Consider the following 26,390-nt stretch of genomic DNA (forward strand, 5'->3'; position numbering starts at 1 on the left):
CAACTCTTAAATATTTCTTAGTTAATTATATCATTGCAAATTTCCTAAGTTATCAACTAATGCAAATTTTATTCACCTATAAAAAAACATTTTCTTTCTTACTCCAAAAAGTCTGAAGAAATTGAAGAGTTGCAATGAACTCAATAAATATTATAGGTCAAATTCATTTAGATAGTGAAAAGTTTATATGGTCACAGTCCAATACGAGCACATAAAAATGTAAGAAATATTTCATAAATTCTATAAAATATTTGATAATGTTATTGTTTTCCCACTATTTTTAGCTAGCTCCTAGAATATTTATTTATTTTCTTAAATTTTTGTCATTCTTTCTTATTTTGTTTTAAATAAATTAGTTATATATGTCCTTTAAGGCTTTTGGATATTTAGCTATTCACTATACTCTTAAAACTGTCAAACTAAAACAAATGAAAAACTCCTAACTTCAAAGTTGGATTACTATTTAATTTGTCTCTACACCATATTAAAATATAATAAAAATTAGGTAAATTATCTGTGCTTCGCACGGGATTGGACTATTTTATTAAACTTACATATGATTATTCGGTAATATGACCTACAGTAAATGATTAAGTTTCATGGAAAATGAGGAATGAAAAAGGTTCATAAGAAAATTATTTAATGTATTTCAATTCGATTCCTCTATAGCAAAAAAAAAAATTACAATAGTGGCAGAATTAAAATTTTTGTTTACTAAAAAATCAAATGTAATAAATTCAACCATTTCAACAACGTTATGAGTTGTGGAATTAAAGGTGCAAGAGCATTAACGTGACATTGCAATCGAAATCAATTTTCTTTGTTTATACGAAGAAACCTGTAAAAAGGGACAAAAGAGAAGATCAATTTTCAATCATCTTCTGTGTAATTTTCAACAAAGTTAAAAGAAAAAAGTCACTAAAATAGCAAAAAGAGTTGTCATATTTACATGAATCACTATGACTTATAGTAAAGATTAAGTTCCATGAAATAGGAGGATGAAAACTTTTAGGAATGAAACAAACTTCATAAGAAGCTTAATCAATGTAATTGAATTCAACTATCCAACGGAAAAAACCTTCAAATAATAGCGGCAACAAATCCCTCTATTTATAGATAACAGAGGGTAGTGTGAATAAATATTTATCGAAAAGGTCACAACTCTTTGGAAAAGTTGCAACTATTTGGAAAGGTCAAAACTTCTCATAAATCACAATTTTCATAAAAGTCGCAACTCTTCATAAAAGTCACAACTTTTCAGAATAGTTACAAGTTTTGATATAAAAGTTGCAACTCTTCATAAAAGTTGCAACTTTTCATAAAAGTCATAACTCTTCATTAAAGTCGTAACTATACATAAAAATCACAACTTTTCATAAAAGTCGCAAATCTTCATTAAAATTGCAACTCTCATAAAAGTCACAATTTTTCTTGAAAGGAGAAGGCTAGTTTTGAAAATAAATAAATTTAAAAGGAAATTCTGGTTTGTGGTGGTGCCACGTAGGCGGACCTAATGTTTTCTTATATATATATATATATATATATATATATATATATATATATATATCATATTAGTGATAAAATTAATTTATTTCAAAGTGACTATTCATGATACACATATTTATTTATTAGCTAAAAATGTTATAAACTAAATAGAAATAGAAAACAAATATTCAATTACTTCTTGAAGATAAGAAATTAAAGTAGAAAATCTGAGAGTTGTATTTAATTAGCATATATGTACACCAAATATACTGACTACAGAAACCTAACAAAATTAATAATTAAATAATGAACAGTGTAATAATGCAATTAACTCTTGTTATTCTATACTATATTCGAAATTTATATATTCAACGTCTGGAAGACAAGTTCAGTTGAAAGCACGTGAAAAGACTAGTGTGTATAGTAATTAATTCATTTTGATATAATATCAAAAATAGTAATAATATAAATACATTCTTCTATTTCTCCACTTCTTTCTATTGAACGTTTTCCTAAAAATATTAACTCTTATTATTCTGTACTATATTCGAAATTTATATATTCAACGTCTGGAAGATAAGTTCAGTTGAAAACACGTGAAAAGACTGGTGTGTATAGTAATTAATTCATTTTGATATAATATCAAAAATAGTAATAATATAAATATATTCTTCTATTACTCCACTTCTTTCTATTGAATGTTTTCCTAAAAATATTAACTCTTGTTATTCTGTACTATATTCAAAATTTATATATTCAACGTCTAGAAGAGAAGTTCAGTTGAAAGCACGTGAAAAGACTAGTGTGTATAGTAATTAATTCATTTTGATATAATATCAAAAATAATAATAATATAAATACATTCTTCTATTTCTCCACTTCTTTCTAGTGAACGTTTTTCTAAAAATATTATGTTTGTTATATTAGTAGACTCTGAAGACATAAATTTCACCAAAGACGTTTAAGATTTTATATCTATGATATAAAATGTAATATCATATATACAATATATAATGTTTCGGTGCTTAACTAACCCTCACCGCACTCCTACACAATATGTTGGTATATATAAAATAGCTAGTAGAAAAATTGAAATTTGTGCAAGCTATCAAGATTATAAATATGAAACATGAGCCATAAAGAATCCATTTATTTGTCAAAAACTTCTATCACATGTTGATGATGCATTAAGCCAAAAAAAAAATAGAAGAAGGGTTGCACGGTGCACAAAGCATTCATGTATCTGTCAAAAAGCTCGAACCCAAAGGGTTGTAATGTAGGAATCCCACAACCTGTATACCACAACAAATCAATTTTACCGTTGCTCCAAGGCCTGACAAGTAACATTAAAAAACATATCAAAATGTGTATGCATTTCATATAGAACGCATCACAAAATGTGTACATAGGAATCAAAAACAACACACACACATAACTTCAGAAAAAGAACAGACAATCTTTGATAACAACAGACACTCAAAGACCAATTCTGGCGAACCTCAACAAGAGTTCTCTAAGAAATTTTTTACTTTCTATATCTCACATAACGACTCGATAAAATGGAAACTTTTTATGATCTCCTAAAAAGCTTCCTGAACTCCAAATAGTCGACTGCTTCCAGTATCAGATCAGGCTTCAGAGGTTTTGGTATGTAATAGTCCATTTCTGCATTTGATATCTTAGCTATAGCTTCCATATTCGAGTGAACTGTCAACGCCATTATAGGGATTCGGAATCCATAATGTAACAGATCCCTTTTTATACAAACTATTGCAGCAAATGAACCTGTCTTTAGCCTCTGTCACACACACAAAAAAAACGCGATATTATTGTAAGTTATATACTGACAATGTAATATTATGGAAAGGAAAGTGTAGTGATGTTACCTCAAAATCAATGAGAATAAAATCAAATGGTGGTGAAGGAGTGGATGGCCCTACATCGCGGTGACTACTGAGGACTTTGTTAACATAATTAACAGAATCTCTTGCAGTTCGACATATGTAAGTCATTGCACCAAGTGATATAATGACTCTTTGTGAAATTGTAACAGACATTGTATCGTCCTCTATCAATAGGACTTTGGTTCCTGATAAGGGTAATTTCTCAGTAGGATGTAATTGGACAATATCAACTGAAACATCCTGTTGTCTCGGGTGGTAAACATCGTCTACTTCTTGTAACTCGTGGGGGAGTGCTTCTTCGTCGTTCTGTTCTTCATGGTAAGCGTGCAACTCTGGTAACTGATGGATTGTTCGTTCATTCAGTTGTCGAGCTGCTTCATTGGCAAGTCCAGTAGACACTGACATGTCTCTATTTCGACATCTTATAGCAAGGAAAAGGTATGTTACTAAGGAGATTGCCAAACAAACCATCAGAGCAATGGACAATATAAAGCCAAATTGAATGGCTGTGTGCAACTCACTTAGCAGCTCACTCTCTTGCCTTGATGCATATACCTAAAAATTTAATTCACATACGTTATCAGGTCACCTAAAAGATTCTTCAACAACACTTAGTATTCCCCATAAAAATCATCTATTTATGGAGTAGAATCCTATATATTATGTTTGTGGAGACCTATTATCCAAGCCACAACATATATGTGTAGTGTAGAGCATAGTTTCTATGCAACTTGTTATTCTAGCTAGAGATTTGTTGCCTTAAAGAGAGATTGACTAGTGAGTTTTTGATGTAGTTTTTTTCCACCCTATGATGTGAGATAGTTAGTATGTCAACTAAAATATGTTATATATATGTATATATATCATGTTAATTTTATCGTTTCTTGAAAAGGTAATGACGAAAGACCAGTACGTATCAGAAAAATGAGCTAAAAGTGTCTTATAGGTTTTCAATTTTAAAAAAGTGAGTTTTGATTGTAGTTTTTTTTTTTATGATGTGAGATAGCTAGTATGTCAACTAGCTATAGATCTAGTTAAATATGTCAACTAGCTATGTCAATTTTATCGTTCCTTGAAAGGGGTAATCATGAAACATAAGGACTAGGTTTTCTCTACTTTGTTTATCTCCCCATGAATCGTATGTTTGTAACAATAGGGGAAAATTTTAAAATATTCACTCTTAAGTAAGGACGATTAGGTATCTTTAACGGGGTAGTATAAAAAATATTTTCAATTTCAAAAATTTATATCACTTCACTGCTACCCTCGACCCCCCCTTCCCCCTCACCCCCGAATAATAAGAAATTTAAAATTTATTATATAAAAAATACTTTCAATTTCAAATTTTTATTTTCACCCTACCCTACCCTGACCACCCAGCCAGCCCCACTACCACCCCAAACATTTTTATTTATACCAAACACACCCTATAGGTCAAATTTTTCTAATGTCTATGTCAATTAAAGTAAATTTGAGGTGTGTGGGACTCACACAAGCATAATTATATATTTGATACATCAATTATCTCTGAAACAATGTGAAAATGTGCATCTATATGTATGTGAAAATAAATTGACAGTATATAAAAAAAATTTAGATGTGAGAAAGTACCTTAATCCCACTTTCAATTATTTTGACTCTCTTGACCCAAAGTGGTGTCAATACAGCAGGTATCAATACCATTGTCAATGACTACATTTGATACATAAATATTCAAGCAAAATACTAGTTAGAAAATATGACGACGAATAAATTTTATATCTAAATAACAAAATTCGTATTAGAAAGCTTACCAGAACAAAGCAAAAACAGACATGTTTCGACATTTTTGATGAACTTAGATTCGTTTCTCGATAGGTAGATGTATGTATAATTTCTGAATGATTGAAAAATTTAGAAAAAAGTTGTGTTAATTCAACATAAAATATCAAAGATTAATTAGTAAATGAAAATTGTATCTAAAAAATCAATTTACCTCTAGTACTTGATTATTCAATGTAAAAAATTCTCCCAAGTCAATGGAGTTATATCATATATATATATATTTAGTCAAGATATGGGTTCTAAAAAATCAAAAATATTTAATTGTGGATTAAAAAGATGGCTAGTTTATTTATTGTTTTTCCCTTATTAGTCTTTATGTTGGTCCAAAATATTTTAAAAGAAAATTAAATATAGATAATTTAATTCTAAGGATGGTCAATTAATATTTAAAGCTAAGGTTGAAAAGGAAAATCACTTAAAGTTGACCAATTAGAAGAAAATTAAATATAAACCAAAGTTAATTCCCCCCTCTTTTCCTACCATTCAATAATGATTTTTTACAACTATATACTCAAATTAAAATATGACAAGAAGAAACTAAGAAAAAAAAAAGGAACTTTATTCACTATTTAAATAACAAGGAACCTTAATAGTTTTTATATTTTTAAGGGAAAAGGGTCTGATATACATTCAATTTTGTCATTTAGAGCTGATATACCCTCGTTATAAAAGTGACTCATATATGTCCTTACTGTTATACAAACGGCTCACATATACCCCTGCCGTTATAAAATGGCTCACATATACCCTTTATTTAACGGAAATTAAAAAATTAAATTTATATTTGTTACTTCTAATTTTTTTCAAAAAATTATTTAGGGGTATATATGATTCTTTTATCAAAGTTCAAGGTATATTTTAATTTTTTTCATACATAAATTATTTTTTGACTTCTTTTATTATAATTATTTGAGTTTCTTATTCTTATTTTGTTTTTTCTTTCGTTCCTTAGTTTAAAGAGAAAAAAAACTATTTTTTTGTGTGTATTGTAATTTAATTTCGTATTCGAAGAAAAAATTTGGTCATCTATAATAAGTTTTACAAGAATATAGTGAAACATGAACAAATTTGATTATCAAAATAATAATTATAAATTTGTCATTAAAACAAAAAAAAAGTCAAAAAAAATATGTTTGACAAGGATTAAATTTACTCATATTGAATTATATTTTTTAGAAAAAAATAATAAAAATTTAGATTAAAATTATTATTTTTTATTTCCGTTAGAGAAAAAGAGTATATGTGGGCCATTTGTTTACAAGTAGGGGTATATATGAGCCACTTTTATAACGAGGGGTATATCCGCTCTAAATGACAAAGTTGAGGGGTATATCAGACTCTTTTCCCAATTTTTAATTACCATAACAACTAAGAAAATTTGCATCATCACTCCATTTCTAAGAGATTTGGAGTTCGAGCATTGAAAATGATTGTAATTTTTACTATAGAGGATTGTACTTTAAAAATGAAATTTTGGCGCGGTTACAAATTAATCAACCTTAAAATAGATTAGCTATAAATTAATAATTTTTTCTTTTAAAATCTATGAGCTAATTAACGATAAATTTTATAACTAACTATTTTGATTATTTTCGCAAGTCTAACCACAATAAACATTTTTTCCTAGCTACTACTTGTTTGTCTTGTAATTATAAAAAGATCTTTTTTATCTATGAGCTAATTAACCATAAATTTTATAATTAATTATACTGATTATGTTTAAGTCCAACCATAGTCCTACTCATTACCTACCATATACACAAGCTACTATTTGCAAATCTTGTATTATTTACATATAACTATTTGCATTTTCTCTACAATACATGTAGATTTTTTTTTTTTAATTAATGTATTATATGTTTAAAATTATTTTACTTACCTAATGAATATTGATTTTATTATTATTTTTCCTAGAATGGCTTTTGTACCTAGATTTCAAATATCAAATATCTTTCCTTCTAAATTATGGGTACTCAATCTAGTCAACTTGAGAAGAAACTTACTATAAATAAAACAATTAAATAAAACTATCACATAAAAATTTATCATTTTGATTCATTTGAGTTGAGTTCTTCAAAAATGTCAGAATTTTCATTTGTATCTTTATTTGACAAGTATCTTGTGTTTTCCCTTTGCAAAATTGTCCTATCTTTTGGTTTATTTCTTCACTTAGCCTCAGTTTTTCTTTTCAGAGATCCAAATTGTCCATCACCTTATGAGTTATTAGAATGTTCTAATAATATAAATCCACCAATTTCATCAAACCCCACAAATCTTAGTCATTTACTTTTTGGCCTACTTGGTTCTCAAAATGCATGGCATCATAGGAAAAATTATATTGAATCATGGTGGAGGCCAAATGTGACAAAAGGGTACTTATTTCTTGATGTGTACCCTAATTCAACTTTGTTACCATGGTCCAAAAATTCACCCCCTTATAAAGTTTCAAAAAATATAACCAAATTAGTACAAGAAACACAACATGTTGCACCAATTCAAGCTAGGATGGTACATGGTATTAAGGAGCTTTTTGATCAAGAACATGAAGGTGTTAGATGGGTGGTTATGGGGGACGACGATTCGATGTTTTTCTTGGAAAATATTATTGATGTTCTTGCAAAATATGATCATAACAAGTACTACTATTTTGGGGCTCAAAGTGAGTATATTTTGTCAAATTTTTGGTTCTCTTTTGATCAAGGTTTTGGAGGTGCTGGATTTATTATGAGTTTTCCATTGGCAAAAGCATTGGCTCAAGATATTGAGAATTGTTTGAGGAGATATCCATTTTTAAATTCTGCTGATCTTATTACTATGGTTTGCATTGTGGATCTTGGATTTGGTTTTACTCCTCTTAAAGGTCTTCATCACGTAAGTTGCTCGATCTTTCTACAAATGTTATTGTATTCGTATCAAAAGTCAATCAATATCCTGATAGGTGTGAGTGAATTTTCCAAAAACTGTACTAATTTTGAAAGATTCGACACATACTAACTGATATCTTTTAAAAGTCTGAGTAGCAACATAGATAAAATTTTACGTCTTCATCAGATAAAATCAATTTTCTATATATCTCTCCCTTTTATTTTGTTTGGTGAAGGTGTGTTATTCCGTCTGTTTCGTTTGAATTCTTCAAAAATATTGTGAGTTGAATTTTTCAAAAACTATACTAATTTTGAAAAATTTGACAAACACTAATTGATATCTTTTAAAAGTCTGAGCAATAACATAAATAAAATTTCATGTCTTGCCCCAAACAAAAAGAAATTTGTATGCTTATATACATTAGCAATATACACAAATTTTTATGTTAGCAACATAATTAACTTATTATACTATGTTATTTATTATTTTTCAGGTTACTAATTTGTTCATATTTCTTATAAGGAAAAACTTATTAGTAATTATTTTACAAGTAACATGATTATGTAGATATTTTACACTAGTGTTTATTATTATTTTTCTTTTTTGGACAAGTTCTTTCTATTATGGAAATAGCATTTACAAACATCTACTCTTTGTAACATATAGTTTCTACTTATTGATAGAAACTTAAACATATATTGTTAATTTCTTTTAATTGTTAGTTTGACTTATAATACTCAAATTTTCTCTTGCAGCTCGATATGCGTGGTGATATTTCAGGATTTTTATCCTCACATCCAAAAACACCATTGTTATCACTTCACCATATTGATTCTATAGCGCCGATTTTTCCTTTAATGGATCGGTCAAACTCGCTAAGACACCTTATGAAAGCAGCAAAATTTGATCAATCTCGTTTGGTTCAACAAACAATATGTCACCATAGGCTTAGTAATTGGACATTTTCAGTATCATGGGGATATTCGATTCATATTTATGAGAAAATTATGCCAAGAAGTCATTTAATTAAACCTATTCAAACATTTCATACTTGGGTTAAAAAACCTAAGAGTCCTCCATATTATATGTTTAATACACGGCCGCGTGTAAATGATTCCTGTGAAACTCCTCACGTTTTTTTCTTCAAAACTATCGGGAAGATGAAGAACAAAAACGAAATCTGGACAACGTACTTTCGATCGGAGGCGCGGGGCCTACCAACTTGTTCAATCGATGGCAACTATCCAGCAAATTACATCGACAAGATTCAAGTTTACACTCCTAGAGCAAAACGTACTGAGGTAATTGTTTCTTTTTTTTTTTTTTTATAATATACATATGATTTAATATATATTGTGATTAAAGTAAAATATAAATATGGATTTATACTATTTTCATATATACACTGAATTTTACCACTATAAACTAAATATAGAAACTCCACACCTAAAAGCTTTGGACTGGAACTTGATTACAATTTCTTACGTGTTTTACATTTAATTATATTTATAATTCACCATAATTTGCCAAGACTCTATATAATTATTAAAATTTAATAACAATTTGTTTTCTTTTTGTCTTTTTTTCAGATGGATCGACGTGAATGTTGTGATATTATTCACACAAGTGGTTCAAACAAGGCAAAGATTAAATTGAGGGAATGCTTTACTAATGAGAAAATTGCTTAGTCAAATTATAAATTATATTACTCATAGATGTTTACAAGTAGTGCTATATTATTGTGCAAATTCTATGGGTAATCCTCCCCCACCCCCCTAAAAAAAAAGGGTATATGCAAAGTATTTTGGTATTTGAAATTCAATACTTTTGGGCCAAAATTATTTTTTGAATTGACTTTCATAAGAATTTCAAGTTTTTCATCTGCGAGAAATTCATTAGCAAATTTAGTTTTGTATTTCTTATTTTTTCGTTCTAATCACGATCGCGCTGCATGTTATTATTATAGATGACCTAGATGAAGTTACAAAAGATAATGAATAATTCAACATGAATTCAATTAGACGTCTCAATACAAATATCAAATACATGATTAAAAAGAGTTAAAATGTAAATCAAATAATGAATTTTACTCGTTGACCTTCCTAGACATATGAATATCTCTATCCAAAATTGAAAAAAAAAACATAAATTAAAACTTCAAAAGAAAAGTTTTCGACACAAGTATTTAGTCAGTTTATTTTTACTTGTTCAGTATTGATTTAGACATCTTTTAAAAGTAATAAAGAAAATGACCACTTTACTATAACACATTTTTTTAAAATATAATAAAATGCTTTGCATGAAAAATGTCTATAATTAAAATAAATCAGGAACAAAATAATAAATGAATCTCTAAATTTCTTAAATTCTTAATGCATCATATGCTTAAATTGTTCTATTTACCTCTAAAAGGAATAAAATTGTTTGTCCTTTTATTTTTCCTTTCATAGCTATATGCTATTATATATCATATATTAAATGTTTTCCCTTCTAAAGTCTCACCCTAGTCAACATACATATCCTTAAAAATTCATACATATCCCAAGCTTTCATCTTTATATTAAAAAAAACTATATATTATCACAAAATCTTCATTTGAGGTGGATTCTTCATTCACAATTCAACAAAGGAGAATAAAAAAATATGTTACAAAAATTTTGCAAAGTTTTCCTATATTCAAGTCTACTTCTTTACTTAGTCTCAATTTTTCTCTTCAATGATCCAAATTCTTCATTATTAATTTTTCATTTGATTGCATCAAATGATACAAATCTTAGCCATTTAGTTTTTGGCTTAATTGGCTCTGAAAAAACATGGGATCATAGAAAAAATTACATTGAATCATGGTGGATGCCAAAAGTGACAAGAGGGTACTTGTTACTTGATGTGTCCCCTAGTGCAAGTTTATTACCATTGTCAAAAAATTTCACCCCCTTATAAAGTTTCAACAAATATAACCAAACTAGTACAAGATTCTCAACATGTTGCACCAATTCAAGATAGAATGGTACATGGTATCATGGAAATATTTGAACAAGAACATGAAGGTGTTAGATGGTTGATTATGGGGGGCGACGATTCGATATTTTTCTTGGAAAATATTGTTGATGTTCTTGGAAAATATGACCATAACAAGTATTACTATTTTGGAGCTTCAAGTAAGTGTATTTTGTCAAATTTTTGGGACTCTTTTAATCAAGGTTATGGTGGTGCTGGATTTATTATGAGTTTTCCATTGGCAAAATCATTGGCTAATGATATTGAGAGTTGTTTAAGGAGATATCCATTTTTAAAATATGCCCATCATATTACTATGGCTTGTATTGTGGATCTTGGAGTTAGCTTTTCTCATCTTAAAGTCGATATCAGGTGCACTATTTGGATTTTTCAAAAATATTATCACATTTATATCAAATTAAGTATCAATATATATCTCTATCATTATGCATTTCTATTCTTACACTAGTTAAACCAAGATTTAAGTTACAGACCTGATAATATATAACACAATTTTATGTTATCAATTTACTTTGACTTATAATTCACGATTTTTCTCTTGTAGATTGATATGTGCGGTGACATTTCAGGGTTATTATCATCACATCCAAAAGCACCATTAATGTCACTTCAGCATTATTTCAAATTAAGTCGCTCAATTAATAGTAATTGTTGTTATATATGACGAGGTATAATGAAAGACACACACAAAAAAAAATGTTTGATGTGGATATTATCCAAAAAAAACAAACAAAATATAATCTTCTAATTATAATAGATATTTTATCATTGCCGCGACATAAGATTAATCAAAAATTCAAATATGAATTATATTGATATTAGTTAGTATATAATAATAGCTTTAATTTGACTTTGAGTCTTAAACTTTATATTAATCATAAAGTGTGTAAAATTAATTATAGATTAAATATTGTATTAATTTTTCTGTAAAATTAATTATAAATTATATATTGTATTAATTTTTCTAACTAATATGTGATACAATTTCATTTCAGAGACACAATATAAAAATGAAAGAGACTTTTGTTGAATTGACCTTCCTACACCAATATTGAATATCGCTTCAAAATTAGAGCGAACAAACTCAGAATTTAATTAGAATAATTTCAATAATTTACTGTCTGTCGCTTTTGACCATTCAAAAATAGGGGCATATCATGTTGGGTACAAGTTCATGAGGATACAATAATTCCTACTTTAATCATATATGTATCAAAATAATTATATCTATGTATATTTCTTTTAAGATGAGTTTTTACTTTTCAAAACAAGGATAAAATAATATGTGTATGCTTTGTTCTTTTTGAACTCAACTTGTAAAATTACATTGGATCTATTGTTTTTGTGTTGGGGATGACCTCCTAATTAGGAATGATAAAGGAGCGGTGTAGCGTGGAAATGGTATGGATTGAGCTTAATCCGCAAAAATTTTTAATCCACCCCGCATAACAACAGTTTTCATTTTCAACCCGCCTCACCATGCCCCACATAGACCTGCCCTGCATGAGTTCGCATAATTTTTTCAATATTTTCCTTTTCTAGTTATGTTTGATATTTAAAATAAAATTCGAATCATTAAGTTGTATTAATTTAATAGGATAATGGCTTAAAATTTTATTTTTTAGAGGTCAATTGGGAAACATGTAAGAAATAATCTTATTTTTTTATTGAACCATTTTTATTTATTATCTTGAATATTTAGTAGCTTTAATTAAATTAGCTTAATAAATAATGTTTCATCGCTCTATAACATGTAAAAAGTTAAAATTAAATTTAAATTCACATAAAATTACATATACCTACAACCCGCCCCGCTCCACATTAATTTATTTAAAACCCCACTTCAACTCATCCTGTATCCGACCCGCCCTACAATCTACATAACCTTAAACCCACCCCGCCCTGCGTCCGCTCCGCGCCATTGTCATCCTACTCCTAATAATGTGAAATCGTTATATGAACTCATAATCTTCAAATCAAGAATCCGATTCTACCCGGAAAAAAGTATTTTATTAGTAATATTTTATTTTGTAAAAAAAATAAAAAATAATAATATAGTAACCACTTTTATGAATAGGAAGTTTAGCAATATAGCAAACCTAACAACTTCAGGCGGAGTCTACAATGGCGAATCCCAAAATTTAATCCGCCATAGCCCAAAAGCTTCCTTCAATGTTCTTCATCCAACATTTCTCTGGTCAATTCGAATTCCTCTAATTCCTGAAAAGAATCCCATTTCTCCAATGTCTTGCTCTTCATCTTCTACTGTATACTTTCCTCTTCATAAACCACTCAACAAATCCACCCCTTTTTCTCCCAATTCTCAAGTTTTTTCATCAAAAGGAAGAATTTTAGGCCGACCCATTAGATGCGAATCATTGGAACTGAAACCCAAATCGCCACCCTCAAATGGGTCGGTGTATCCAGGCGGAATGGGGCCGTACACAGGGAGAGATCCGTCGGTGAAGAAACCAGGTTGGTTGAGGCAAAAAGCACCACAAGGGGAGAAGTATGAAGAGGTGAAGGAAACGCTATCTGGGCTTAAACTTAACACTGTTTGTGAAGAAGCTCAGTGTCCTAATATTGGAGAATGTTGGAATGGTGGTGGAGATGGTATTGCTACTGCTACAATTATGCTTCTTGGAGATACTTGTACGCGTGGGTGTAGATTTTGTGCTGTTAAGACTAGTAGAAATCCTGCTCCTCCTGACCCTATGGAACCTGTTAACACTGCTAAAGCTATTGCCAGTTGGGGGTAATTTTTCTCTCTGTATATAACATGTTGCTAGGAGCTTTTTTCTTTCTTTTGATTTGATAATGGTGTAGTATTAGAATGAAATGGGCCCAAAATAGAGCGCATTTGCCAAGAGTATTTCTTATATGATTAGAGCTTTTCACTTATTGAGGTAGGGATCAGTATGAGCTTTTGAGAATTGGAATGCAGTCGGCTCCTATGGAGCGGAATGGTTGTAGGGGATGATCTAACCTTTCCTGACTACTGGATTGATGTGTTGTTGATTGATTGTTAACGATTAGTATTTTACAGTCACTAGCAAAACTTATTTGCGTTGTGCTTGAATTTGTGTAATCGTTGTAGAATATTGCTTATAGGAATGGAGTACCATATGAAACAACTTCATTTAGGGTGTATGATGGAGCCTTGATTAAACTGATGTGTACCGAATGTTCTTGCTTGTCTTTTTGCAAAGTTGAAGCTTTTTTATTGCTATCACAATACCCGGAAGTAGCTTATGTTTTTACGGTGAATTTCGTGTATATGTTATGAAAAAGAGTTCCTTGATTTTCTTCTGCAGTGTGGATTACATTGTCTTAACTAGTGTTGATCGTGACGATATACCTGATGGAGGGAGTGGTCACTTTGCTGAAACAGTCAAAGCAATGAAGGTCCGGAGTTGATTTTTATTTGTAAACCCAGTGTATGTTGTTTTATTCAAAAATGTGGTACATGATTGGATCAAGTGCAACTAACTGGGTTTGTGCCTACATGATTTTCTCAGTTGCTCAAGCCTGATATCATGGTCGAGTGTTTAACTTCTGATTTCCGTGGTGATCTAAGTGCCGTGTCTACTCTAGTGCACTCTGGATTGGACGTTTTTGCACACAACGTTGAAACTGTGAAACGACTTCAACGCATTGTTAGAGATCCTAGAGCAGGGTAAGTTCTGGAGAACTCTTTCTTCTTCTCAGTTTGGTGCTGTGAATACTCCTATTTTTTTTTGTCATTTACAGCTTTTATTGATGAGTATGTCATTTATAGATTTTCTATACAGCCAGTTGGTTTTGCCAGATGTTAGAGACTTGATGTGTACTCTGAACTGAAATATTGATCTATGCCGTTGTTGTCCCAAACTTGATGATTTACCAACCATTTATTAAGGAAGAGTACATGCAAGAATATTACAGTTGGTGTTGCCTTCTCTTTTTTAATCATTAAGATGTTGGGTTTTTTGTCTGCTAAGTGATAACTTATGGATGAAACTTGAGCACGACATTTTGGTATTTTTGGCAATTCTAACTATCCCCTTAGTAAGGTCATCTTATGGTCATATTGTAAATTTTTTCAGACGGTTATGGTCAAAATGTATTTGTGTGCTTTCTATCAAATTTTGAACACTCCTACTGATGGAGGATAGCATATTCCTCCTTCATTCATTACTTTGAGGACTGGTAGGAGGTCCATTTATTGTTTAAGGCACAGGGAGGGAGGGTGCTATCTCCTCAATTGAAAGTTTAGTACTAGATATGGATTTTTAAGTTTGGACTCCAAGCTTTATTGGTGTAGGTGAGGAAAAACCCAAAATAGTCCTTACTTTTGGGCATTAACTCAAAATCATCTCTTAACTATATGGTGGAGCACTTATAGGCCTCCAAGTATTCAAATTGATCTGTTTAAATACAAAAAGGAAGAATCACAGAAGTGCCAAAATTGCACATGTCTGGCTCTAAAACATAAAGAAAAGCTCTTTTCCCATGCTTCTCGTTACTTTTGAAGAAGCACCTAACTACATTTATAGGCATATGCCATACTCGTACCAAGTGGAGAAAAATCTTTGAAATTACATAGAAGAAAATATGAACTGAGAACATTACGTTTAGATGAATCTAATAACAAACAGACAAAATATGAAGATGAAATTAAAAGAATCCATTTAGATGTGTGAAGCGGGTCTAGGTTCATGATAATGCATTGTGCTTTCTAAATTCATACTACAAATAGTTACAGTGGAGCGGGAGAAGAAATTGGTGTGGAAGTGGGTGTCGGGGGATGGTCGATGCTTTGTACCGAAAAGAGAAGTTTAAGCTCCCTCAGTTTCTATGAACTTTTAGAGTTAAGAGGGTACATTAGTTACTGTCAGGCTGCTGGAGTGGCTATTTTCATTATGACAGGTAGCTCAAGGTTAGGAAGCATGATGTTTTGTGAATTAGAACTTCTAGAATGGCTGGTACTCCATCTCCAAGCAAGAATCAATTGAAATTATTACTTTATCAAGTGATCTGACAGCAATTAAAGCATCAAATTAATGAAAGTCTCCTCTTTTGGACTTTGCTCTCTCTTCATCAAACACGCTGCTATATTCCCAAGCATGCCAATGTAAAAAGAACCTCAGTGGTTTAATGAGGAAAGTTGACTATCAGGCATCAGCTTACCTCTTCCTATGTTGTTCCTGATAAAAGAAGAAGAGTATCCAATCATAACTAATGGAATCACTTCTGGGTTCACAAATTGAGTTGGTTCATAGTTACAAATGGAGTAAACAATGACTTAACCTAGATATACATTAAAAGGGAATGTCAACTGATATCTGGTTCATATCAGTTCTAAGTGTAAAAAGCAAATGTGGCATATAAACTGAAGACAGTGTAAATTAAACAATCATCTTTTAGTCTGAAGGGGAGAAACATAATGGAAATGCAAAACTGATGCAGAAAGCTGGATTTTGCAGTAATCAAGCCAGTCCTAATGGATGAATCTGATTGAATGTGCAAGAATGGTGGTCCTTATTATCAAATAAAAAGGGAAATTGATAAATTCTAGAGCACTAAGCATAATTTCCTATGTGGGAAAAAACTGATCCAAAATTTCTATGAATTTATGAATTGCTTGCACATCATAATAAACTTGTCTGATACTTGTCCCTGGAATAGGAATAATGATAATAATTACTAGTATGAGATGCTAAATGATTTCACATTGGATGATGCAGGTATGAACAAAGTCTATCTGTGCTTAAACATGCAAAACTCGATAAGAAAGGGATGATAACAAAAACTTCTATAATGTTGGGACTTGGTGAAACTGATGATGAGCTGAAGGAAGCCATGGCTGATCTTAGGGCCATAGATGTTGATATTTTGACGCTGGGCCAATATTTACAGGTGAGCAATATGGTACCCGGGATTCAAACTCTAGATGAAAAGTTGCTTTACTGGTTCAAATCCTATGTAACTAACTACTTATGAAATGGCGTACTGGTTTCTGCTGTCTTGTCACTCCTGTTTTCTCAGAAGACTTCATTTAATCTGTTTTGATGTTTGAAGTTTGTGCTCCACTGATGCTGTATCTTTTTTCATCGTATCTCCTCTCTGAGGCTCCTAGCAACTTAGACTAACAAAGTTATCTCTCATTTATGCAGCCAACCCCATTACATCTTACCGTCAAAGAATATGTTACCCCCGAAAAGTTTGCTTTTTGGAAGGACTACGGAGAGTCTATTGGCTTCCGTTATGTTGCCAGTGGTCCCTTGGTAAGACCTTACACTAATATCAATCTCCTTTCAATAAGAAATGCCTGCTTTTGAAGTTTGATCTTAGTTTTTCAATGTGGAAATTCTAACTAGATCATGAATGGTACTAGTGAATTTACAGCTAACTCTTCTGAAACAGGAGAATCGAACTTAGCTCGTTCTTAATCATGTCATCTGTTAAGCTTGCAATCTTCTTTTTGACTGCTCGAATTATGTAAGCTTTGTGATTTAACAGAGTTTTTTCTTCTCCAGGTTCGATCCTCCTACCGAGCAGGAGAACTGTTTGTTAAGACAATGGTGAAAGAGAGTGCCAGAAATGCACAAACTATGTCACAATAGTTTGCTGCCTCTTCTCTCACACATACATACAAGAAGCTGCAATGATTTTTTGGGGGAAGATTGATGATTTTGGCAAGAACAAGAAATGTGAACACACAATACTCTGTAATCACAGCTATGAATGAACCTTACAGAGCCTTAAAAGGCCAATTTTGCTTTTTGATTGTTGTACTTTTCCTCCTTTAATTCTGTTAAAGTTATTATTCTGTATACAAACTAGAAGCAAATTAGTTTGTTAAATCAATTTCTTTGATTCTAGTAGATGTTTGGAAAAATTGTGTAATCAATTGTTTTCCTTGGAGGTTCTGGTTTTATGTGCCCCTTTTGTTTGCAATTATCCCTTTTATGCTATATAACAAAACAAGGTAAGAATCTATGTCAAACCTTTTATTACAACAAGAGGTGAAAGCTTTGAGTGGATCATGGATGGCTTAGTTTTTTTCCTTACCCCCTCGTAAGAGCGATTCAAACTCACAATCTTAGGGTTTGTTTAGTAGTAGGGTATGTGAAAACTAATCTCGAGATCATTTGCACGATAAAATCATGATATAACTTATCCTGAGATTAGTTATCTCGTAAATAATTTCAAAATAACTTGTTATCAACCAAATGAGCCTTTAGGACTAGTTATCCCGTGATTGTAATGTGGTGATATATAACTACTAATTTCGAAATAACTTGTTTCGTACCAAACCAGCCCTTATAGTTGAAAGTGAGGGGTGCTAGGTGTTCGAAAATATATTTGAGGGACTACTGTGAACTTACCTAGAACATGAGGGAGGGATCTGTTGCGTCATTTTCTCTACAAGCCCTCAAAAGGACACTATATAAACCATTTGTCACATTTTTTTGCTGAACAAAAAGCTCGAATTCCCCCATTGAAGAGAGAGAAAAAGGAGAGAGAGAGAGAGAGAAATGGCGAGAGATAGCTGCTTGGCGCGTGTGACGGCTGGGGTGGCCGTCGGTGGTGCAATTGGTGGCGCTGTTGGTAAATTCCTTCAAACTTTTCTTCTAAAACCCTACTAACCATTTTTCTCATTTTTGCTAACTTTTTTTTTGCTCTTAATCGATACTGTTGCTGTAATTGGCTTGAGAAATGACTAATTAAATGGAGTTATATAGTCGTTGAGGATTCATATAGCACACCCTGACTTGTTTGGGACTGAGGAGTAGTTGTTGATGTCATATATCAATTGTGTTCTAAATTTTATGAGCTTGTTTGATCTGGTAATACAGTCAATGAGGGCTCATATAGCAAACGCCAGCCTGTTTGGGACTGAGGAGTAGTTGATGTCATTGCTCAATTGTGTTCTAGATTTTATGAGCTTGTTTGATTGAGTAATATAGTCAATGAGGGTTCAAATAGCCAACACCAGCCAGTTTGGGACTGAGTAGTAGTTTGATGTCATTGCTCAATTGTGTTCTAGATTTTATGAACTTGTTTGATTGAGTAATATAGTCAATGAGGGTTCAAATAGCCAACACCAGCCTGTTTGGGACTGAGGAGTAGTTTGATGTCATTGCTCAATTGTGTTCTAGATTTTATGAGCTTGTTTGACTGAGTAATATAGTCAATGAGGGTTCAAATAGCCAACACCAGCCTGTTTGGGACTGAGGAGTAGTTTGATGTCATTGCTCAATTGTTTTCTAAATTTTATTAACTTGTTTGATCAAGTAATATAGTCAATGAGGGTTCATATAGCCAACACCAACCTGTTTGGGACTGAGGAGTAGTTGATGTCATTGCTCAATTGTGTTCTAGATTTTATGAACTTGTTTGATAGTTATTGCTAACTCTACTTATTTGAGCGTTTTATTGTTGATTTCAAGTGTGATAGAAGAGGAAAGGTGGTGTATGTAGAAAGGAGGACTAGAAACAGTCATGATGTGGTCAATGATCTAAATGGGTCCTAGTAGAGTGGAATTGCAATAGAAGATTTCCATTAAAGATCCTGACTAGTTTGGGATTGAGGCATAATGGATGGACTATTTGGGAATTGATTGATGACATTGCATAATTAGATGGTGATTTTGTGGGTTTATCAATGTTACTGATAGGAAATGGCAGAAGGGAACTCTTATTTAATAAACCTCAGGGTAGGGCCTTCACACTGGAAAGATCGTATCCATAGTTAATGAAGGGTGACAGAGCTCGAGTACAGAAACATTAGCTATTAGTTTCCATTAGTGGAATGGAATGGGTTGGACTAGAGAAGAATGGTATAATGGATTCATATAGCTGACCTGCTAGTTTAAGATTGAGGTGTAGTTGATTGTTTGGGCTGAGTATTAGCAGAAAATGTGTGAAGAGGTTAGAGCTTTCTTTGTAGGACTTTAAGTAGACTTACTAAAAAATTCTGCGTAGTAATTCTTTTTTTGGGATATCTGAGAAATCCCCGAGGGTCGGCAGCTCATAGTTTGAAACTTGATGAGTATTGGGCCTGTTCCTCTACCCTTTTCTACTTAAATACTAGGCTTTTATCTGTGAGTTTGAATCCATGACGTGTGCCAACCAACACTTGAGTGCTACTCCCTTACCACTAGATCAAAGCTCTTGGGGCCTTTGCTTAGTAATTTTTATCATATTATAAAAAAGAAACATCTAATTTTCTTAATTGGCATCAGCAGATAAAATGCATGCAAAATTTCTTTTAAGAAGATAATAAAGAACGAGCAACCTTTTCTTGTTGATAAGGTAATATAAAGTCGAGCAACTGTCTTTTTGATAAGGTAGATAAAAGACAAGAAACCTTTTACGAATTGGATTTAGATGTGTTACAACTGGCAATTAGATTGCCACATTAAGAAGTATGATTACTTTTATGGCAATGTCTCAATCAGACATTACTGAAAGAAGATTCAGTAATTTGAACTGCATTTGATTCGTGGTTCATTTGTAGGTGCTGTTTATGGGACATATGAGGCTGTTAGATACAAGGTAAGTTCTTCATCCTTTTCTACCTTCTCCTTTCTTTTTTTGTATTATTTAATTTACTGGCTAGATTTAATGTCAATTCTCCTCTTCTTGGTTTGAGTACTACAAATAAATGTCCTTATCAAAAGAAGTAGTGCAAGTAAATAATCTAGGTTTAACCTTGGCCTTTAATCATTGATTTCATTGAAGTGCCCTCAAAGCTATATACATGTGGAATGAAACTGCAGTTTATGGTTGACGGTTAGCCAGCTTGCAGTGCAGGCTTCGGAATTCCCACTCAATGTTTTTAAACAATAGAAACATATTTTAATCTATCAACAATATCATGTAGGGGTCTTAACACTTTGTTTTCCAAGGTATCCAGATTGTGGTTTATGTTAGACCTTCATGACATGTTTGCGTGATGACTAGAATCTACATCAACAACTCACTCATTTCCAGAAAAAAATTGCATGCTTATTTTTGTTGAGTGAAAACGAAAACAACAAATGAAGTTCAAAAAGCTACCTGTGTTTTCCTGGACAACTCAGACGTCAAGTAATGGACAAGCATTACTGAGGGCGTTGAGGATCTTACTTACGAGAGAAGTAGCTCTTTCTTTTTCTTTTTCATTGTACTTGATTTCTGGCTTCTGCCTTTACTACTATCTGTTTCTGGATAAATAAATTATAAATAAGGATTCTGCTTTGATCTTTTTGTTTCTTTACCTTTGTGTCGAGATGTCTAATGGTTTTTTTCCTCCTTTCGCGATTGAGATGCAAGTGAAATCTGTTGATTGTCAAAGTTTCATGTTGTGGTTCCCTTATTATAGTCTTCTTACATTTGCTCAAATTTGTTGAACTTTTGATATGGTTATTAAAGTTTTCCTGCCATACTATTAGCCCATGACGGCATGAACTTTCTGAATATTTTGTAGGTTCCCGGCTTAATGAAAATTCGATACATTGGCCAAACTACTCTGGGAAGTGCTGCCATTTTTGGTCTCTTTTTGGGAGCTGGAAGCTTGATACACTGTGGAAAGTCATACTGAGGATCTCTTTACTCTTTTTGTCTCAAAGAGTATAGAACAATATCATCAACATTATCAGAAGCATGCTTCGTGTTCTTCCAATTTGCTTTTCATTCTGTAATTTTCCGGTTCAAACCGAGTTTTCTCTTAGCTTTTACCTCCATTTAATGGTGGAGCCTTACCCGTTGTGAATCTTGATTAGTCGAGCTAGTGGATTTCAGAGACCGGATGGGTTAAACGAAAAAGAAGTGTTGGAGAGTTTCACTCGTAAAAGTCGAAATTCGAGAACAATATCAAAGAGTTCGAAGATGTGTGTGTCATGAGTGATTTAATAATCCTTTAGCATTATTTGAGGAACTTATTCATTTAAACATTATCTCATTCATGGTATGGTAAAGTCCATGCAAAAAGAATAATATATTGGGTTGATTTAAGTTGAAACAAATATGAATTTCTATATATCGTGTATAATCATGAAAATTTTAATGGACAAATTTAAAGGATCAAAAATGTTCGATGCATATTTCAAAAGATTATTACGAACCTAGTTTTAAACATATACGACCATGATGATTGTTTTCCCTACTTTCGATTATAAAAAGAAAAATATTAAATTTTAAGACAAATGGAAAGTAAATATATGCATGTCTGTTTACTATCCTTTTCGTACTAGTAATATACTTCTTTCCTTTTTTAAACACTATTAACATCCTTATATATATACTTTGTCTTAATAAGAGCTAAGTTTTTGCTTTTTTAGTTGAGAAAAAAAAATATACTTCTTTTATCTTCTCCTCCTCACCATTCCTTTGAAGTTCTTCCAAATAAGTCAAGCATTCGAGTCTAAAAATCTTACAGGTTAGACAGATGTTTCGTATTCCAAACTATTTTTAAAATAAAAATATTGATATACTCTGCATTATCACTAGTGTTATTTTTTTTCCAGCCATGAATCTAAGCTTATTTAAAGTGCCAATGCCTGTTGGTGTCTGCTTGGTTTTAGTAAGTTTTCTAGAGCTAAAATATTTACTAAGTCAATTTCATATTAAACCAATAATAATAATTTAGCTAACTTTTTTCTTTTGTCACATGTAGTTACTCATAATAGTATTGGTACCTGCTGTATTGATACCTTTTTGGGTCCATAAGGTCAAAATAATTGAAGGAGAGATTAAGGTACTGTCACACATCTATAGACTATTTTTAGTTTAAACATTTTGTGTAACGACTATTTAGGTTAATTCTTCGTATGGTTGAATTTTTCAGGTGTATAATGTACATGATGTTCTACAACGCGATTATCACAAGAACATTAAATTTGGATTTATGTTAATTATCTTAATGATAGTTTCTTTGGCTATATCTATAGTTACTTTTGTTATACTAACAATAAGAGCAGCAAGAAGAGAAATGTATTTGTGTTCTGCACTTATAAAGCAAATGGAAGCAACTCAACAAGCTGAGAGGAAGAGTATGAATAAAAGTACTGCATCTGCTCGCGCAAACCATGATGTTAGAGCTTCTCTTGCTGGAATAAGTGGATTGATTTGGATGTGTCGCGTCCAGGCTTCACCTCAATCTGAATTGGTGAAGTATTTGGATCATATGGAGTCCTGCAAGAACGATCTTTTAGGTTAGTGTTTTGTTAGCTTAGTCGGATTAAACTTAAATACTCTGAAGCTTTTATAGTATAGTGAAGTGTTTGGATCATATGGAGTCTTGCTTGAACAATCTTTTAGGTTAGTGTTTTGTTAGCTCAGTCAGATTTAGCTTATATACTCCGAAGCGTTTGGTATTTGGATCATATGGAGTCTTGAAAGAATGATCTCTTAGGTTATTGTTTTGTTTGCTCAGCCAGATTTAACTTATATACTCTGAAGCTTTTATAGTATAGTGAAGTGTTTGGATCATATGGAATCTTGCTAGAACGATCTTTTAGGTTAGCGTATTGTTAGCTCAGTCAGATTTAACTTATATACTCTAAAGTTGTTTATAGTATAGTAAAGGATTTGGAATTTTGGATCATATGGAGTCTTGAAAGAATGATCTTTTAGGTTAGTGTTTTGTTAGCTCAGTCGGATTTAGCTTATACTCTGAAGCGTTTATAGTATAGTAAAGTGTTTGGATCATATGGAGTCTTGAAAGAATGATCTTTTAGGTTAGTGTTTTGTTAGCTCAGTCGGATTTAACTTATATACTCTGAAGCGTTTATGGTATAGTAAAGTATTTGGATCATATGGAGTCTTGTTGGAACGATCTTTTAGGTTAGTGTTTTGTTAGCTTAGTCGGATTAAACTTAAATACTCTAACAATCTAAGGAAAACGTTTATAGTAGCAAAGTATTTAAACATATTATGTTTATAGAAGGTCATCTGTCTTATTTTATTGCGCGATTAGCGGCTATGTAACTTCAAAGTTATGATCTTTTTCCTTCAGACATGTTGAATTCGATTCTTGACGAAAACAAGATTGAAGAAGGGAAGAAGCAGCTTAAAGAAGAAGAATTCAACATGGAAGAGTTAGTAGAACATGTTGTCAATATCTATTACCCGAATGGAGCAATGAAGAATGTCGATGTGTTACTAGATCCATGTGATGGTTCTATCGCGAGATTCTCTCGTGTTAAAGGAGACAGGATAGAATTGCAAAGGATCTTGAACAACCTGTTGCAAAATGCAGATAAATTTACATCAGAAGGACACATCACTCTTCGTGCTTGGGCTCGAAAACCTGGTTTTGAGGAAAGTTCCAATCTTGCTCCGAATACAAGTGATTCTAGTATTAGTTGTATGCCATGTTTACGTTTACAGAAAGATGAAGCCTCTGCAGAAGTGCGAGTGCTGAATAGAGTTCAGCAAGATCCTAACTGTGTGGAGTTCATATTCGAGGTAGATGATACAGGGAAAGGAATTCCGAAAGAGAAACAGAAGTCAGTTTTTGAGAATTATGTTCAAGTTAATGATCAGACAACTTCTGTTCATGGATCACAAGCAGGCACTGGCTTAGGCCTCGGCATTACTCAGTCGTTGGTACATATTTCTTTTACCATACACTGCGGTCTACGTACAGTAGCAAATTCAAAATTTAGAGTCGGTGTGTTCTGCTTTTTATGACAATCTGATGATATCATTATAGAAACATTTCAAGATTTGCTTCATAGCGCGTTTAATGAATTTCATACTTTACCTCCTTATTTACGTTCATTTTTCAGGTACGTTTAATGGGAGGTGAGATAGGTATCGTCGACAAGCAAATTGGTGAAAAGGGCACTTGCTTCAGATTCAACATTTTCCTAATAGCATGTGATCAACCTCAACTTCAAGAACATGAAGCAATTAGTGTTAATTGTGCAAAAGAAGAAGATTTAGAGTCTCAATTAGGAGGAGATTATTCAGTAGCAAGTGATAATAGTATCACTAGTCATCAAAAATCCAATGTCATTCTTTTCATTAAGGAGGAAGAAAGAAGTCGAGTTCTTCGTAGATTCATGATGAATGTACTAGGCTTGAAGGTACATGTTGTGAATCGAAACGAGCAGTTTCCTCAAACCCTCAAGAAGGTGAAAGGGAAGATAACCAACTCCTCTTCGTCCTCGTGTAAATCAAAGGAAATTCCCCTCAGTTCTCTAGATGGAACAGATATCGATATCTCATCATTTCAGAGGAGAGGCAGAGGACTTGTTATAAGATTCATCTTGATCATAATTGACACAAGTGATGGACTAACTCGAGAAATGAGTCGTGCTATGGCTGAGTTACGAAAGGACTTCCCTAAGAATGTGTCTCTTCGTGTTGTTTGGCTCGATAAACCAGGTGTAGATGAGGATAAGCTACCTTCAACAGATATAGTCCTTACAAAACCACTACATGGTTCTCGTTTATTTCGTGTCCTCAAATTTACACATGAAACAACTTCAAGAATCAAGATTCAACAACATCCATTAGTACAAGATGTTTTTGTTGATGTTAATAAGAAGTTACCTTTAACAGGAAAGAAAATCTTGGTGGTTGAGGATGATAGGATGCTACTTATGATTTGCAGAACCGCGGTTTCTAAGCTTGGTGCAACCGTTTACACATGTAAAAATGGTCAAGAAGCTCTAGATGAAGTCTGCAAAGGCCTTAATGAACAACGCGATATAGGATCATCCACTCCTTCACCACCATTTGATTATATTCTAATGGATTGTGAGGTAAACATGTTAACTACACCGATACTGTTACATTGTCAGTATATATAACTTAATTACATCGTTGTTTGTTTTGTGACAGATGCCGGGGATGAATGGATTTGAAGCAACGAAATGCATTAGGAAAGAAGAGGCGCGATATGGAATTCGAATACCTATAATAGCTTTCACAGCACATACAGAAAAGGAAGAGATAGATAAGATTTTTCAAGCTGGAATGGATTATTACTTACCTAAAGAAAGCAAAGGTGAAGAGATTTTGAAAGTCATAGATTATATAGAACATACAAAGGTTTCAAAAATGTTTTAAGTAAAAAAACTTTTTCGATATATCAAATCAACAGATGCATGACATGTGTATTTTATCACTTATTAATATGCTCGAGTTGGTAAAATTTTCATTTCTAAAGTTTGAGCACCAACTATGACCTCTAACGGATCATCTTTCCTAAACCTTGTATACGCGCGTTTATAACTTATTTTGTTAGCAGGTATTTCGAGGCTCTATCGAAAATTGTATCTATACATACCTCTACGAGGTAAACTAACGTCTGAA

General features: G+C 32.1%; 5 protein-coding genes across 5 annotated transcripts; 4 read left to right on the top strand and 1 right to left on the bottom strand.

Moving 5' to 3' along the window:
• Nucleotides 1–2,804: 2,804 nt before the first annotated feature.
• LOC138340671 (probable histidine kinase 2) lies at nt 2,805–3,970 on the bottom strand. The gene is made up of 2 exons (XM_069292596.1): nt 3,372–3,970; nt 2,805–3,283 (listed from the first exon to the last, which is right to left on the bottom strand). The coding sequence occupies exons 1-2, from the start codon at nt 3,858–3,860 to the stop codon at nt 3,056–3,058; spliced, it is 717 nt and encodes a 238-aa protein (XP_069148697.1). The 5' UTR covers nt 3,861–3,970; the 3' UTR covers nt 2,805–3,055.
• Nucleotides 3,971–7,718: 3,748 nt separating this feature from the next.
• On the top strand, nt 7,719–9,766 carry LOC138340535 (uncharacterized). Its single transcript, XM_069292268.1, has 2 exons — nt 7,719–8,084; nt 9,668–9,766. Exons 1-2 carry the CDS (start codon nt 7,719–7,721, stop codon nt 9,764–9,766), a joined length of 465 nt encoding a protein of 154 aa, XP_069148369.1.
• A 3,374-nt stretch (nt 9,767–13,140) lies between these two features.
• On the top strand, nt 13,141–18,002 carry LOC101257453 (lipoyl synthase, chloroplastic). Its single transcript, XM_004252845.4, has 6 exons — nt 13,141–13,851; nt 14,411–14,501; nt 14,615–14,772; nt 16,823–16,994; nt 17,252–17,362; nt 17,615–18,002. The coding sequence occupies exons 1-6, from the start codon at nt 13,166–13,168 to the stop codon at nt 17,699–17,701; spliced, it is 1,305 nt and encodes a 434-aa protein (XP_004252893.1). The 5' UTR covers nt 13,141–13,165; the 3' UTR covers nt 17,702–18,002.
• Nucleotides 18,003–18,538: 536 nt separating this feature from the next.
• LOC101257155 (uncharacterized) lies at nt 18,539–22,090 on the top strand. The gene is made up of 3 exons (XM_004252844.5): nt 18,539–18,689; nt 20,602–20,639; nt 21,553–22,090. The coding sequence occupies exons 1-3, from the start codon at nt 18,617–18,619 to the stop codon at nt 21,664–21,666; spliced, it is 225 nt and encodes a 74-aa protein (XP_004252892.1). The 5' UTR covers nt 18,539–18,616; the 3' UTR covers nt 21,667–22,090.
• An 812-nt stretch (nt 22,091–22,902) lies between these two features.
• Nucleotides 22,903–26,265, top strand: LOC101257350 (histidine kinase CKI1; the record flags this gene model as incomplete). The annotated part of the gene is made up of 4 exons (XM_004253099.5): nt 22,903–23,278; nt 24,082–24,674; nt 24,857–25,837; nt 25,917–26,265. Coding segments are annotated over 4 exons (2,178 nt in total), but the record flags the coding sequence as incomplete, so codon positions are not given.
• Nucleotides 26,266–26,390: the final 125 nt, after the last annotated feature.

Source organism: Solanum lycopersicum, chromosome 12 (genome assembly GCF_036512215.1).
Source record: "Solanum lycopersicum chromosome 12, SLM_r2.1".
NCBI lineage: Eukaryota > Viridiplantae > Streptophyta > Magnoliopsida > Solanales > Solanaceae > Solanum > Solanum lycopersicum.